Source organism: Leptopilina boulardi, unplaced genomic scaffold (assembly GCF_019393585.1).
Source record: "Leptopilina boulardi isolate dan_hultmark-lab unplaced genomic scaffold, ZJU_Lbou_2.1 LbouV2_165, whole genome shotgun sequence".
Classification (NCBI taxonomy): Eukaryota; Metazoa; Arthropoda; class Insecta; order Hymenoptera; family Figitidae; genus Leptopilina; species Leptopilina boulardi.
The window spans coordinates 4674430-4689552 of record NW_026137713.1 but is presented as its reverse complement, the minus strand read 5'-3'; the positions used below and the strand labels follow the sequence as shown (position 1 = coordinate 4689552).

The following is a 15123-nucleotide window of genomic DNA, read 5'->3' as shown; positions in this document are numbered from 1 at the left end:
ACATATATATCTATATATATTAAAAAACCAAATTTTGTAAATTAGATAAAAAAAAGTCGCTTTTTTAAAATTTCTATTTTAAAATACTTGTTTCTATTTATTTTAATTAAAAAGAAGAAAAATTCTAGGGAAATATTTGATATCAAAAAGTAGACATATAATAAATTAAAACTTACCTTGTATTGTCAAAATTCTTCACTGATTACCTTGCGGCGATTTCAAAGGCTTACACATCTTTGTAAAAATTTCCCCAAAAAAAAAGCTGCAAAAAATATTGACACTAATTCTTGGAACAAAAATTACAAATTTGGAATTCTCAATTGAATATTTTTAACATTAGTAATAAAAAAAACATTTTTATCGAATATTTTATAGAAAATATTAAACAAAAGTAAAAGTTTAGAAAAATATTGTTGGTTATGTTATTGCAAATATATTAAAATTGATTTACAAACCTTCTGCATTTGTAGAATAAAGCGAATATAATCGAGAATCTCTCAAGAAACTGTTAAAATATTCCTTAAATCACATTTAATATTTATTTATTTACTTTTATTATAGAAAAATACACTACGACTGTTTATAACCGGAAGTAGAAAAATACCCAATTTAGCGCCAAATAGAGCCATTAACAAAAAATGTCCAAAAATTTATTAACTATTTCTGATTGGTTGCAACTTTTTAACTAAACCAATGAAAAATATTTCCTTTATTTTTCACACAACCTTGAAATCTATATTAACTTTGTAATAACGAGATTTTACCGCCATATTGCCCTATTGTTATAAAAAGAATTTTATTGAAGAAAGAAGTTTCTATCAACGAAGTGTAATATTTTATAATATTTAATTGTCTCCGCAGAAACGTGGTAATTAACTCTTTTTTTTCTTCGGCAATTTTGATAATATTTTTTTTTTTTTCTTGAGTGAGGTTATGTTCGTGTAAATAATTTTTTGTTTATAAAAAATTTGATATTCTATGAAACTAATTACATTTGGCAAAAAGGAAGTAGGTGTATATATAATTACGCTTCTGGATTTTAATTTTTTATTTTTGCCTTCACCTCTTGTACATTTCAAATAATGTTCCTCCTTTCGTATTGCGAATGGTACAAATAGCTTCATGAGACCCCGCAATGTATATATATTCATGTCGACACAACGTCGGCGTGTCTCTCTTTCTCTTGTCAGATAGCGTATATCCACCAGAGAGAGTTTTGAAAGCAGATGCTCTTTATATGCTTTACTACACCACCGCAATGAAAGGGTTGGGTTTTAATCTATTTCCTCCTTTTCTTTTCGTAGCGACGAAGAAGAAGCGCAAAACTAAGAAAAGGGATTTCGGAGAGAAGCCAAACGACCAAGAAGAGACACATTAGGTATATTCCAAGTTTGCATGGCGGAACGCCCCTGTCCATATTCTCTCGCGGTTCGCGAATGTCACATTTAGATATTATATATACCAGAGAAAGAGAAGAAAGATGCAAAATTCACGGTAGGTGTAAATTATTTTAAAATTTAAACTTTCTTTTTTTCTTTATATTTTTCTGAATTTTTATACTGTTTTCAATTATTTTATTAATTTTATAATTTTTATATTTTTACCGCAATTTAGAAAAAAATACAAATTAAAAAAAAATTGTAGCTATTTGATGAAAATTTGTTTTTCTTTTTTTTTTATATAAAACAAATATTTGGAATTTTCTCCAATAATCAAGACTTTGTTTTAAATTTTCGGCAATGGGTTTATTCAGTCGTTGATTTATTGCCACTTCTTCATCACTGCACGCGAACTAATTGACCGGAGCACATCCGCAGAAACGAAGTGCGCGCGGGTCAAAAACAAACGTCGCGTGTGCTGCGTCTAACAAATTACATAAATTTACAGGCCTTACCAGCAGACTAGAACGTTTGGGAAAAATAATTTTCCTTTTTTTTTTTTTTTTTTTATCTACCTGCGGTGAATAATTAGAGGAAATTTTCCACCATTATTGCAAAAGAATAATTGGTAATTTAAAAACAATAAGGGAAAATAGAATTCTTTTTCTCATTTTTGGCAAAGTTTTATAATTGTGTTTCCAAATTTCGGAATAAGTTTCTTTAAAATTTCAAATTCGAAAATTCAATTCACGAAGCTGAAGTACTCGCAACGTTTACCAACGAAATTTTTTTTAAATTTGTAAATTGAATCAAAAATTGTATACAAAAACAAAAAAAATTTATGATGAGAAAAAAGATGCGCGAGGAAATTTCGTACAAGATAGTAATTTGAAAAAAATTTATTTTTAAAAATTAATTTTTAAGGTGGGGCCAACGAATATCTATTAAATATTAATTATAAAAACACAGGCCTCGAATCAACTTAAAGACACAAAAAAGTCGTTTTAGTCGATTTATATTCCAAAAAAAGTGGATTTGTTTTTTATTTTAAGAAAAATATTTTACAGATTTTTAAATAAAATTTTTTTTTTTTTTTTACTAATCCTTTTCGAAGGGTTAAAGTTGAAATTTTTAGAAATAATTAAATTTCAAAAGATATTGTTAATTTTCAAACAATTATTAAATTTTACAGAAGTAAAAATAATTTATCAAACAATTTTTGGAAAACATTTTTTAAATTTAATTGAATTTTCAAAGATTTAAAATTGAGATTTTTGAAATTAATTGAAACTTTAAGTGTTTTGTAATTAAAATTTTAGATGATTTCACTAAAAAATTTTAAAAAAATGCGGACAAAATAAAATAATTTGAAAATCATTTTTAATTGAAAAATGGTTTCAGATAGTTGAATTTTCAAAGAATATTATTAAAATAGTTAAAAATAATTGAATTTCCTTAGTTATAATTGAAATTATTAAATTTCAAAAAAAAATTTTAGAAATAATTAAATTTTAGTTTAAATTCAAATTATTGAAAATTCAATTAATTTTGAATTCAAATTTTTGAGAATAATGAAATTTTATTTGATTTTAAATTGAAAATTTTTGGGAAATAATAGAATTTTAATTGAAATTTTGGATAATAATTTAATTTAAGTTCATTTTTGATTGAAAATTTGAATAATTAATTTTGAATATAGAAATTTTAGAAAATAATTGAATTTTATTTCATTTTGAATTGAAAACTTGGTAAATAATTAAATTTTAAATTGAAAATTTTGGATAATTATTGGATTTTAATTGATTTTAAATTAAAATTTCGGGTAATAATGTTTATTTTGAATTGAAATTTTTAAAAAATAATTCCATTTTATTGTGATATATTTTTTTTAAAATTATAAACAATTGTTAAATTTGATAAAAATTTTAATTGAAAAATAATTTTGATATAATTGAATTTGTGATGTATTTCATTAAAATTATTAAAAATAATTAATTTAGTGAAGAATCATTTTAGTTCAAAATTTGTTAAATAATTGAATTGAAGAAGATCTGAAGAAGATCTACATTTTATACTAAAAAAAGGTATTTTATTTACATTTTTTTTCAAATGGAAAAAAAAAATATCGCATTTTATTAAAATAAGTCGATAAAAGTCGGAAAAAGTCGTATAATCCGAGGCCTGTAAACATATAATTTTCATTATTATTATTTAATATGTAATAATATTCTAATAAATTAAATTATTGACTACTTGACTTGGATGGATTGTTAAATTTTTTTCCTTACTATTCATTACACCAAGGGATAAATTCATTATTAAATTAAAATAAATTAAATTATTATTGATAATATTAATCTTTAATTTTTTTATAACAAACAATTAAATACTCAATTTGGCGCGCTTACGCGCGTTTAATTTTGTTAGTAAATTAATTAAAATATTCGTAATTTTAAAGAAATTAAAATTTTTCAATTAATTTCAGTTCGAATTTACAAATATATATTTTATAAAACAAAAAAGTAATTCAGCTAAATTTTCGCAGGATAACTGGAGAAGGACCGAGAGGAAAATATCAAATAGAAATTTAAAAAAATTGATTGAGAAAAAAAAATCATCAACAGAAATTATATAGAAAAAAAGGACGAACCAAAAAATAATGAAAATCAAAATAAACAAAATGAAATTTGGAAAATTAATATATAATCCAGAAGAATATTTTTTTTTTCTATTTACGTAAGTTGTTTAATATTTTTTCAAATTATTTTTTCTTGTAATTATATATTGTAATAGAAAGTTTTAGTAATTTTTTTTTTTTTTATATTTGTTTCTCAAGTATTGTATTTTAAAGAAAGCCGAAACGATGTTTCAATGAAAACAAGTATATATATATATAAATTTCTGAGTTATACACTTTTACTAGTGTATATAGCCTTTTGCCTTTTCTTTGAGCGCAAAACTATATAATATGTGATAGAGAATCTTAGGGCGGAGTTTGAAGGAATATTCGTATTTCAAAGGGACGGCTTGGCGCGCCGCAACCACGTCCTTATTACAAACCACATATGCTTTTACAACACTTTTTTAGTACATCTGTTTAACTTGAAATTAAATATAGTTAATGAAACAAACAAATAAAAATTTAATTAATATTTCAATTATCTTTTTTAAAAAAGACGAGGAAAAATAGATTTTTCTATAAAAATTATATTCTTTTCTTTTCAAAAGGTATAAATAAACAAGAGTTTTTATTTTAAATTGTGAAAAAACATTTATTCAATTTATATTTTAAAGTGTGTCTCTCACTGCCAAAATAAATATCACTATTTCTTTAAAGGCACTTTTTTTCTTAAATTTAGTAATATATAATTTTATATACATAATATATATATACATTTTGTCGTACATTGAAATTTTCTTAAATCACTATAGTATAATTATAAGTTCTTAATTTATAATTCGTTCAATTATTTGCAAAATGGATTTGAATTATATAATTTCCATTTATTTTATAATCAATATTTACAAATTTAATTTTCTTTATATATCAATGCTTAAAAATTATTTCGAACAAATTGTTTTTTTCAATTATAGAATTTTTTCATTTCACGAGTATAGAATAAAAATAGAAATTTATTTAATTTGATTGACGTTAAATTGAAAACTTTGTATAACGTTTTGAGATGAAAACAGAGATTTTTAATGACAAAATTTTTCATCGTAAAAGCAATTAGGTTTTTGTCAAACACTTCCGTTTCATAAATATATATATATTATATATGTGATCGATGAGTGAGTTTTAAGTTTTCAATTTAATGCATGAGTGAAGTTACAAAACACACACACACACTTTCTATATCATCATCAATTCTTTAATTTTGAAATTTGGCCAAAGAAAAACGTATTTTCTGAAAATTGCATTTTGAATTTGGACCAACTACCTTGGCGCTGAAATTGCTTAAACGAATTATTTTCTGCGCTCTCTCTCTCTCTCATCAGTTATTTGGGATATTTAGAAGTGAGATAGAGATATATAATTTCTAATAAAATAAACTTTTTCAATGTATATTTATTAACGTCCACATTGTTAGGAAAATTAACTTTATTTACATATATTATGATCATACACAAAATAAATTATAAAAAAGAATAAAAAATTTTATTTTTCTTTTAACTAAAAATTAATCTTTGGTTAAAATCTATTGGAAAAAATAATAATAATTCCTAAATGAAAATACTGCGATTTATCAAAATAATCGAAATATTAAAAAAAAAATTTTTTAATTACAAGGACTCGCGGGTTGACTTAAATTAGTTGCCTGTATCATTGATTGAGCAGTATTTGAAGGGACATGATCGCGATGATGATGATGATGATAAAGTGCAGACGCGTAATACTGTTGATGATGATGATGATAATAATTACTAGATGGAGATTCATCATTATTACTCGCAACGCTACTGCTACCACTACTGTTATTATTATGAAGATGATTATTATTATTATTATTATGGTGATTATTATTATTATTATTATTTACAGGACAAAGAGCAGAAGAAGATGATGATGCTGTGGAATTGGAAATTATTGGAACCGATGATGAGAGAATATCGTGAACAGAATGTGAACTTGGCCAATGGACTCCGTAATTTTGATTGGAAATTGACGATGTCGTCGATGGTGATGGAGGTGTTGAGAGTTTATTTCCTGTTGCTGTAAGTCCAACTAGAAATGAATTGGGAAAAATTGTCACAGAGGAGAAAAAAGTAAATTGATTTATTCGGACTTCTTTGGGAAAAATAAAAGGTATTTGAAATTTTTTATTAAATAATTTTTAAGAATAGATTTAGAAAAAAAAGAATTAACTCACCTGGATGATGATGATGATGATGTGTAACCGAAGGCGATGCAGTGTGATAAGAAGTTGGATATGGAACAGGACATAATGCAGCACCAGCAGCGGCTGCCGCTGCATAAAGATGATGATGATGATGATGATGATGCGCTGGATGATGATGAATTGCGGCGGCGGCGGCAGCAACAGCAGCAGCAGCGCCTACTTTATTTCTCAATATTCTTGATATACTTGATACTGATGGTACATTATATTTGTCACAAATACCATCCGATAGTAAACGATCTCTTATTTCCCATGCAAATATTCCTGGATCTTTTGATTTCAATTGTTTTATATATTGAACAACTTTTGGTGTTGTTACACGTGGTTTACTGCCACCAATTGCACCTGGTAATATACTTCCAGTTTCATGATAACGTGCAAGAATTTTACTCACACAACCATGACTAACTCGCAATTGTCTTGATATATCACATGGTCTTATTCCAAGTTGTGCCAATTCAACTATTCTTAATCGTACCGCATTTGGTAATGGTCGTCCATTTACAAATACACCGCCTAATTGATTTACCTCTCCATATTGTTGTTGTTGTTGTTGATTTTGTTGTTGGCCTCCAATTCCGCTTGTATTGTTTTCTGAAAATTAGAAACAATTTAATAAATATTTAAATGAATTTTGGAAATTCCTTTTGATGAATTTAATTATAAACATTGCGGAGAATAGATGGATATTGTATAAAGGGCCGACACGACGTCATTGCGATTTCAAATACGCATCATTTAGCAGGCTCTCATCGCGGAATGCGTAGCCATAGATACGGTCTTGCTGAGACTCTCGAGGAGTTTTTCCCTCATCTTCTTCGCTAACTGACAAATAAGTGTAGCGTATCTCTCTATAGTTGCGAACATGAACCACTTGGCCTGTCTGTTACGCTGTCTCATTCTCTCTCTCTCTCTCTTTTTCCCTTTCTATTTGTAATTGTACTCGCCGCAACAACTATTATAATAGGAATTGTTTTTTTCAAAATTCATTCGAAAAAACTAATTAATTTTTTTGATTTTCAAAATCGAATTTCAATTTTCATCATTGAATTTGTAAAACAATGTTGGAAAATTTTTTTTTGATTAATATTGATGAATTTATATTTATAGCAGAATCTACTTCATTCCATTCTCGTTCTCGATTTCTGCACGCAATAAATTTTCCAAGGGAAATTGCAACCAGTATATGAAAGAGCGAGTCGCGCTAAAGTGCATGGAACAGAAATTCTTGGTCTCCTGCCACTTTTGATTCGAAAGCCGAAACGTGCGGAATGCTAATAGTGTAATATATCCGTTTGGTAAATTTCAATTTGAATTTAAATTGAATTCACGCATTTTTTTTTAAATGGAAATAATTTCTAAAGAAATCCATGATAAATTCTATTTTTTAATTATTGTAAAAGAGGAAACAAAAATTAAGGGAAAATAAATATATTAAAAGGTAAAATTTTATTTTCCAGGTAATATGGAATTTTTTGGACGCTCTATATATTCGAAACTATTTTTTGGAACAAAATTTTAACGCACAACAATATGAAAATTTTTCTATCTTCCTGGCATAAAATTTTTAAATCGAAATATTTGGAAAGTTAAAATTTTCAGAATTAATATTTGCAAACGCCTTGAAAATTTGTGAAAATTCAAATAACAAATTTTTGAATCGTAATATTTTAGAAACAATTCAAAAATTTACGGAATAAAAATTTACGAACGTTTTGAAAATTTGTGGAAGTTCACTGATAACATTGGAAACAATTCTAAAATTTCCGGAATCGAAATTAATACACTTTGAAAATTGTGGAAGTTCTTATATAGATATATATCAAAATTATATTGAATCGAAATATTTTAGAAATAATTCAAAAATTAACGGAGTCAAAATTTGCGAAAATGCACAAATTGGATTGAAATTTCCGGACTTATTTTTATATATATCTTTGCGCAAAAAGGTAAGAGGAATATTTTTTTTTTTCTGTGAGTAAATCATTCTTTTTTTTTTGCATTTTATTTTTTCTTTTATAGGATATACCCGCGCTTAAAAGTTTTAAGGCAATTTGTCACAAGGGTTGAGCAAAGTACGAACAGAGCAATAAATACCTACGTTCCGCGGATATACGTGCGGCAAATAAGATAAAACCAAAAGTCGAATAGAGATGGAGGAGGATTGAACCATATAGAAGAGCGAGCCCAGCAGTCTGAGATTCTCGGAAGTGTTTCTCGTCGACAGCGACGGAGACGCGTTTTTGCATTGACGGCGCGCACCGCCGTTTGGTAAGAAATTCTTTTTTTTTTCCTCCCACGATTTTTAATATGGCGATTTTAGCCGTATATATTCATATTTTTCGAAATTCGCTTTTTTACAATTAAAAAAAAAAAAAATTAAATAAACCGAATTTTCATAACTTATTAAAGCGGTAAGATTTATTTAATATTTCGAGCAAAAAAATAAATTTATATCACTTTTATCATTCTTGGAAATAAAACAAGTTCCTGGTAGAAAGAGAGTGCAATTTTCGTCTCTTGTAAAATAATAATCTCCTATTCATTTTTCTGAGGAAAAAAATAATTTTTTTTTTTGTCACATGTCATGGTAATGAGGGTCGTCGTCGTCGTCGTTCCTTTGATGCAATCCGAAACTCATTATGAATTTCTTCAAACACGGACATATATAAAAAAGGGTTTCGTTTTTTTTTTTTTTTTTGAAATATGATTCGATATATATCAGAAAAAAATTTAATTTCTTTATTTTGGGGAGGAAATATATTTTTTTTTACCGAATAAAATAAGAGAAAATTTAAAAAAATTTATCGTTAATGTATTTTCGGGTATATGCAATCGTTTTGCATATATAGAGGGTAAAAGATGTAGTGCATCCTCTCTTGTCTTTTTTTTATGTCTTCCATTCAGACAGCTTCTTTATTTATGGAGTGTATCATCCTCAAAAAAAAAATAAGCTGTTTAGATGTCTAACTGTCGTGTATATGTCACACAAGAGTCATAATTTTTCTCATTAGATTCGTTGACATTTCGAATAAAAAAAATGCGGTTTTTAAAGGAGTACATAATTTTTTTCAAAAAAAATAATAATAATTACAATAAATCGCCCTACGAAAATACATTAACGAAATTTTAATGAATTTTAGTTTTTTTTTTCTAGTTTAATTTAATAAAATTTTCGTGATTAAAAATTTATTTAATTTTGTGTCATGTAAAATTTTTCTAGTTCGATAAATTTATTTACATGAGATTTTTTACACTGAAAAACTATATAATTCTTCATCTTTGGCCTGAGTGTTTTCTTGCATATATAGAAATAAACGGGTGCACGTAATATTATTAGACTTTTTCTCGCGACGGGTGATGAATGGCTGAGATCAAAGAAACCGACACAGCCAGTCAGTTTACACGCGTGTAATACACGTGTTTAACCAAAGCAACTCAACTTGACTCTTAAGAGACGAACGTCCTTATATACATATATATATATATAAATGCTTCATATAGTTTTTAACCGCACAGAAAGTTTAAAAATTTTCACCCTCTTTTCTTTCAATCATTCATCTTTCAATTTCTACTGACAAATAAACCTATATAATATTACTCCAAAACAGATAATTTATTAGTTTATTTTTTATATTTATAAAATTTTTCCGAAAATTGCACTTTATTTCTTTACAAAAATTTTAATTCTATTGAAAATTATATAATTAAGTTCAATAAAATTTCGCTTCAGGAAAATTTGGTTTATTTTTAATTTTAAATAAATTTTTTATAAAAAGAAAATATATATTGGAAAACTAGATATTCAAATTAGTTATAGAGAGCAAAAAAAAAAAACTGAAGATGCAGAGATGAGGAACTTGGGGGCGTGTTTCGTTCGAATGATGGATGTCAAAGTCACTATATAAGTTGAACATGTGCTTTATAATGTGAATATGTCTATAATGCATTCAGTGTTTATCTTGTGCATAATCCACTAAACACTAATTATCCTCTCGTCTTCGTTCATCTTTATTAACAGTCGGTCCTTTGATGATGGCGAATATCTCCTCATTTAATTTAGAAATTTAGGTCTCGAGTAGAATCGTTTTTGATATATATATATATAATTAAAATACTCGACTATTAAGTATAATTTTTTTTCCTATACTTGTGCCAAAAATAATGCTTTATCTGATTATCAAGAATAATTCATTAATTTTCTGAATTATAACGTAAAATCTTCTTTTTTTTTTAATTTAAAAAATTCAAAAAATATTTCTAATAATTTTTGGGGAAAAATTTGTATAATAATTAGTTTTTGTAAGTAAATTTTTATCAAAATATTTGAAAAGAAAATATTTATTAAAATAAAATCGAAATTCCTCGACATAATGTTTGTGTTGGGAAAAATCTTTGGGTATATGTGAAACTTTTGGGTAGAGAACAAATCTTATATACAAACTGAAAAGAAAAGGTAGCAGAAAGGTATATAAAAAAGCAAAATGACATTGGAAACAACGGAAAAATCCCTTCGGTAGCTAATTCCGAGTGTATTTGAATAGTCCTTTGTCAACGAATATTTTAAAAGCTGTATTTAATGTTTATAAATGACAAACACTACTAATTGAACACTAATGAATATATATATATGCCTGACAATGGGATTTTAGCATCTGCTTTGTCAAAATGGAAAATTATTTCATTTTTTAAATATTCTTTTTCTATATTTTTGTCAATAATTCAAATGTTTTCAATTTCGAATAAATTTATTTCTTTCTTTAAATATTTTTAAATAATATTTTTTTAATTTGACATTCTGTAATATATTTTATAAATTTCTTTTTTTTAATTTATACAATTAAAAAAAAAAAATTTTTTTTTAATTTTTCCTTTTATATAAATTTTTACAGCAAATTTTTGGAAATTTTTTTTCTTTTCCTAAAGAGCAGATGTGACCTTTAAAAAATACTAATTGGACCAATGAACCATTTCAATCTCGCGCATAATATCGTCACTATTTTTTTTGTTTATCAAAATAAGTTAAATTTGATTCACTTTATCGCGAGAGTTCTTATATTATATATAAAAGACGCGCGAGACCGTGCGACTTTTTTTCTTTTCTTTTTTTTTTGGTATGAATGGACTTTTATCACAACACTCCCGCTTAAATTCTTTCGAAATATATATATATATAGATAGTGTTTGATTAATTCTCTATATCCATGACCAATTCATTGACCGCGGGTGTAAAAAAAAAAATTATTAATGTTAATAATTTATTATACGATTACATTGCATTCATATTTTGTGTAATAATATATATACAATGTATAAATGTTTTTGTGATTTGCGCGACAACCCCGGATTAATAGGTCAAAGATTAATTGGAAATTTTCGCGAATTTATACACAATTGGAATGTAAAATTAAATATATACGATTTTTACTGTGCGGGTAAGATCGTAAAAAGAATTAGGATTGTGATAAATAAAAGCTAAAATAAAAATAAAATTACCTATACTTATAAATTTAATTATATATTTTAATTCAAATATATAATTTAATTAGAAATTTTATTTAAAAAATTATGGAATAAAAAAAAGATATTAAAGATTATAATGAAAATAAATCGAAAAAAAATGACAACTCACCTAAAACAATAGGATCCATGGGGGAAGTAAATAGATGATCCGTCGGCTACATATACATGAACTCAATTTCACTTGTTGCTTATAAATTTCTAATTCTCGTTGGATATATAGTTTTTTTTTTTTTTTTTTTTTTTTATTCTCAAACACAATAATGTCCCATTATTTCAATTTTTCAATTATAAAAAGAAAATAAATTATAAAATTTTTTATTTTAATAAAATTAAAGATTCAAGATAACAGTACGAAAAATAAATCAAAACACTTTTGCAGGACTTTTGGAAATATGAAAATATCAAAGGGTAGAAGACATATATTTTGATGATTGATAAAATTGACGTTGGCAACGAAGCAGAGAAATGAAGAAAAACAACGACAACAACAAAGTGGACACGGTCACTGGTGCACAGCTCGCTCTTCGTTGCCTCACTGACTGGGACGACAGATTTACCAGAGCAGAAATAAGAAATCTCCGGCTATAGTCTTCCATCTCGTCGCGGGGCTCACTCATGGACCCAGGCCCACGATCTCACAGAAAGTTCACTCTTGTGAGGCTTTTTAGTGTGGGTGAGTTATACATGTATATATATATATATATGCTTTTAAGATTTGTGATCCTCTTTTAAAGATGCAGAGATGTGCGTGTATATAAACCAAGAGGCGTCGCGTCTACAATCTCGCGCAAACCTCTCGACGAATGGTCAGCCAGTATAGAATTCACGATATTATGATTAGACGCGCCTTCCGTGAAAAGAGCGACAATATTTATCAAGTATAGAAAAAAAAAATCATTACTAATTATAAAAAATAGAATTTATATTTAAATTATATATAATTTATTTGTTATTTTTTTTTCTAATTAATTTCTAATTTTTAATATGTTCTGGAAGATTTATTTTTCAATTTCTTTTTATTTATCAATTTTATTTTTATAATAGATATTATAATATAATAATTATAATTCTAAAGAATTTTTTTGTAACCAAATTCGTATTTAACAAAATTTATATATATATATATATATATATTTAAGGGGAGGCACCATTTTTATTTTAACACACTTTAAATTTAAATATGATCGCATATATTTTGTTTTTATTGTATCATTTGGGTCCTAAAAACAAAAAAAAATTAATTTTTTTTAAATACACATCAAAAATTAAGATTTTTCAAAATGGAACTATTTTTTATCGACAATTTTTTTACAATCTTTTTTTTTTAATAATTTTTTTTAGAATTTCTCATATGGATTTTCAAAAATTTTAATTTTTAACAAAAAGAAAAAAATAAGTTTAAATTTCATTAATCTTTCCTCTTAAATATATATATATTTAACTATATACTTTTACAATTTTGATTATTTTTCATCATCAATTTTGTTTATTTATTTCTTTAAAAAATACAAAATTCTAAAATGGTCAAAGATTAAGATTTTTCTTTTGTATATATTATGTTTTTAGGATCCAAAAACAATAATATAACATCGTGTGCGATTAAATTTATTCAAAAGGGTCAAAATAAAAATGGTGCCTATAATTTTCTATAGAACCGAATTTCTATTTAACTGAATTTTCATAAATTAAATTTCTAATTATTCAAATATATTATATAGATTTTGACATATTTTTGATATTTTTAAATGTAAGTACAAATTTTTTTTAATGTAAATGCTGCAATGAATCAAAATTCTGTTAAATTAAATTTCGACTAGAAATTCTAAAAAAATTATGTTAAATTAAATTTCGACTAGAAATTCTAAAAAAATTATATGTTAAATTAAATTTCGACTAGAAATTCTAAAAAAATTACGTTAAATTAAATTTCGACTAGAAATTCTAAAAAAAATATGTTAAATTAAATTTATAATTTTTTATGGCGAAATTCTGTGTAAAATAAAAATTCTATATTCGATATTTAAAAGTTTTGCGATTAAATAGAAATTGTCTTTAATAAAAATTCGGTTAAATTAAAATTCTATAAATTAATAATTTAAATAAAAAAAAATTAATACACTAGATTAATATATTTAAATTTCGGATGTAGAATAATTTAAAACATTTAAATATTTGTTTCCTTTTTAATGATTTTTATGATTTAATTAATCTATTTTTAAATTTATTATTATATCAATATACCCATATAAATTACAGTAATATAATTAGAAGATTAATAATAATTATTATATTAAATACTAATTGAATAAACATTTTTTAGGATGAATATCGCGCGCAGTACTCTAGTTTTCAAGAGACGTTTGTGTATTGGTGAGAGAAAGAGAGAGAGAGCATATCACCCACGCTCGACGGAGCACAGCTTCCACAGAAGAAAAGAGAGGATCATGAGATGAATTTTAGTGCGTATGAAAGGGTAGAGAGAGGAAAGAGAGCAAGAGGAGATTGTAGGCGGAGCCAGTAAAACGGGTGGCTCTCCTGAACCAAAGCATGGACCATTGGCGAAAGCATAAAGCCGTGAGTATCGTATGTCTACGCCTCTCCATTGTAATCACATGCCCGTGTCCTTTCTCCTCTCTTACCCAAAGACATTTATTCTCTAAAAGCTCAATTTTAGAAGTCCTCATCGCTCTAATACTCTCTTCTCCACAACAAGACAAATTTCCTTCTTAATTCATTATAACTTTTAACTTTTGGACCACGCCTTCCCTTTTTTTTTTTGCAAACAAATTTCTTCTTATTCTTCTTCTTTGATCTGCAATAAATGATCTTTAATTTTCAAAAAGAACTTTTATTATTCGTTCAAAAAGAATTCTTAAATTCAAAAAATTCTGTTAAATAAAAATTCGGTAAAATATATAAATTCTCTTCTTTTTGCAAACAAATTTCGCCTTCTTCTTCTTCTTCTTCTTCTTCTTCTTCTTTTTTGATCTGCAAACGATTTTCTTTAATCATATCGCAATAATTGAATTTTCAAAAAGAACTTTTATTATTCGTTCAAAAAGAATTCTTAAATTCAAAAAATTCTGTTAAATAAAAATTTCCATTATAAATATAAATTCGGTAAAATATAAATTCTCTTCTTTTTGCAAACAAACTTCTTCTTCTTCTTCTTCTTCTTTTTTGATCTGCAAACGATTTTCTTTAATCATATCGCAATAATTGAATTTTCAAAAAGAACTTTTATTATTCGTTCAAAATGAATTAAATTCAAAAAATCCTGTTAAATAAAAATTTCTATTATCCTATAAATATAAATTCGG

The 15123-nt window shown here is 25.6% G+C and overlaps 1 protein-coding gene and 2 long non-coding RNA genes across 5 annotated transcripts; 2 read left to right on the top strand and 1 right to left on the bottom strand.

Moving 5' to 3' along the window:
- Positions 1-763: 763 nt before the first annotated feature.
- Positions 764-6069, top strand: LOC127277186 (uncharacterized). Its single transcript, XR_007842336.1, has 4 exons — positions 764-868; positions 1305-1494; positions 3925-4115; positions 5923-6069. It is a non-coding gene; the product is annotated as an uncharacterized LOC127277186 (long non-coding RNA).
- Positions 4954-12184, bottom strand: LOC127277185 (paired box protein Pax-1-like). The gene is made up of 3 exons (XM_051298064.1): positions 11913-12184; positions 6251-6874; positions 4954-6105 (listed from the first exon to the last, which is right to left on the bottom strand). The coding sequence occupies exons 1-3, from the start codon at positions 11929-11931 to the stop codon at positions 5660-5662; spliced, it is 1089 nt and encodes a 362-aa protein (XP_051154021.1). The 5' UTR covers positions 11932-12184; the 3' UTR covers positions 4954-5659.
- LOC127277187 (uncharacterized) lies at positions 7395-14567 on the top strand. 3 transcript variants are annotated; one of them, XR_007842337.1, is made up of 6 exons: positions 7395-7562; positions 7741-8229; positions 8303-8551; positions 12183-12476; positions 12538-12681; positions 14124-14567. It is a non-coding gene; the product is annotated as an uncharacterized LOC127277187 (long non-coding RNA). The 3 variants fall into 3 exon arrangements; XR_007842339.1 differs by having other exon boundaries at positions 7395-7578; XR_007842338.1 differs by lacking the exon at positions 12538-12681.
- Positions 14568-15123: the final 556 nt, after the last annotated feature.

Bases quoted from the DNA above. Each gene is read 5' to 3' on its own strand.
- LOC127277185 (XM_051298064.1), bottom strand. The intron at 6,106-6,250 runs GTGAGTTAATTC...ATTCATTTCTAG, and splicing joins TCATCATCATCATCATCCAG to TTGGACTTACAGCAACAGGA.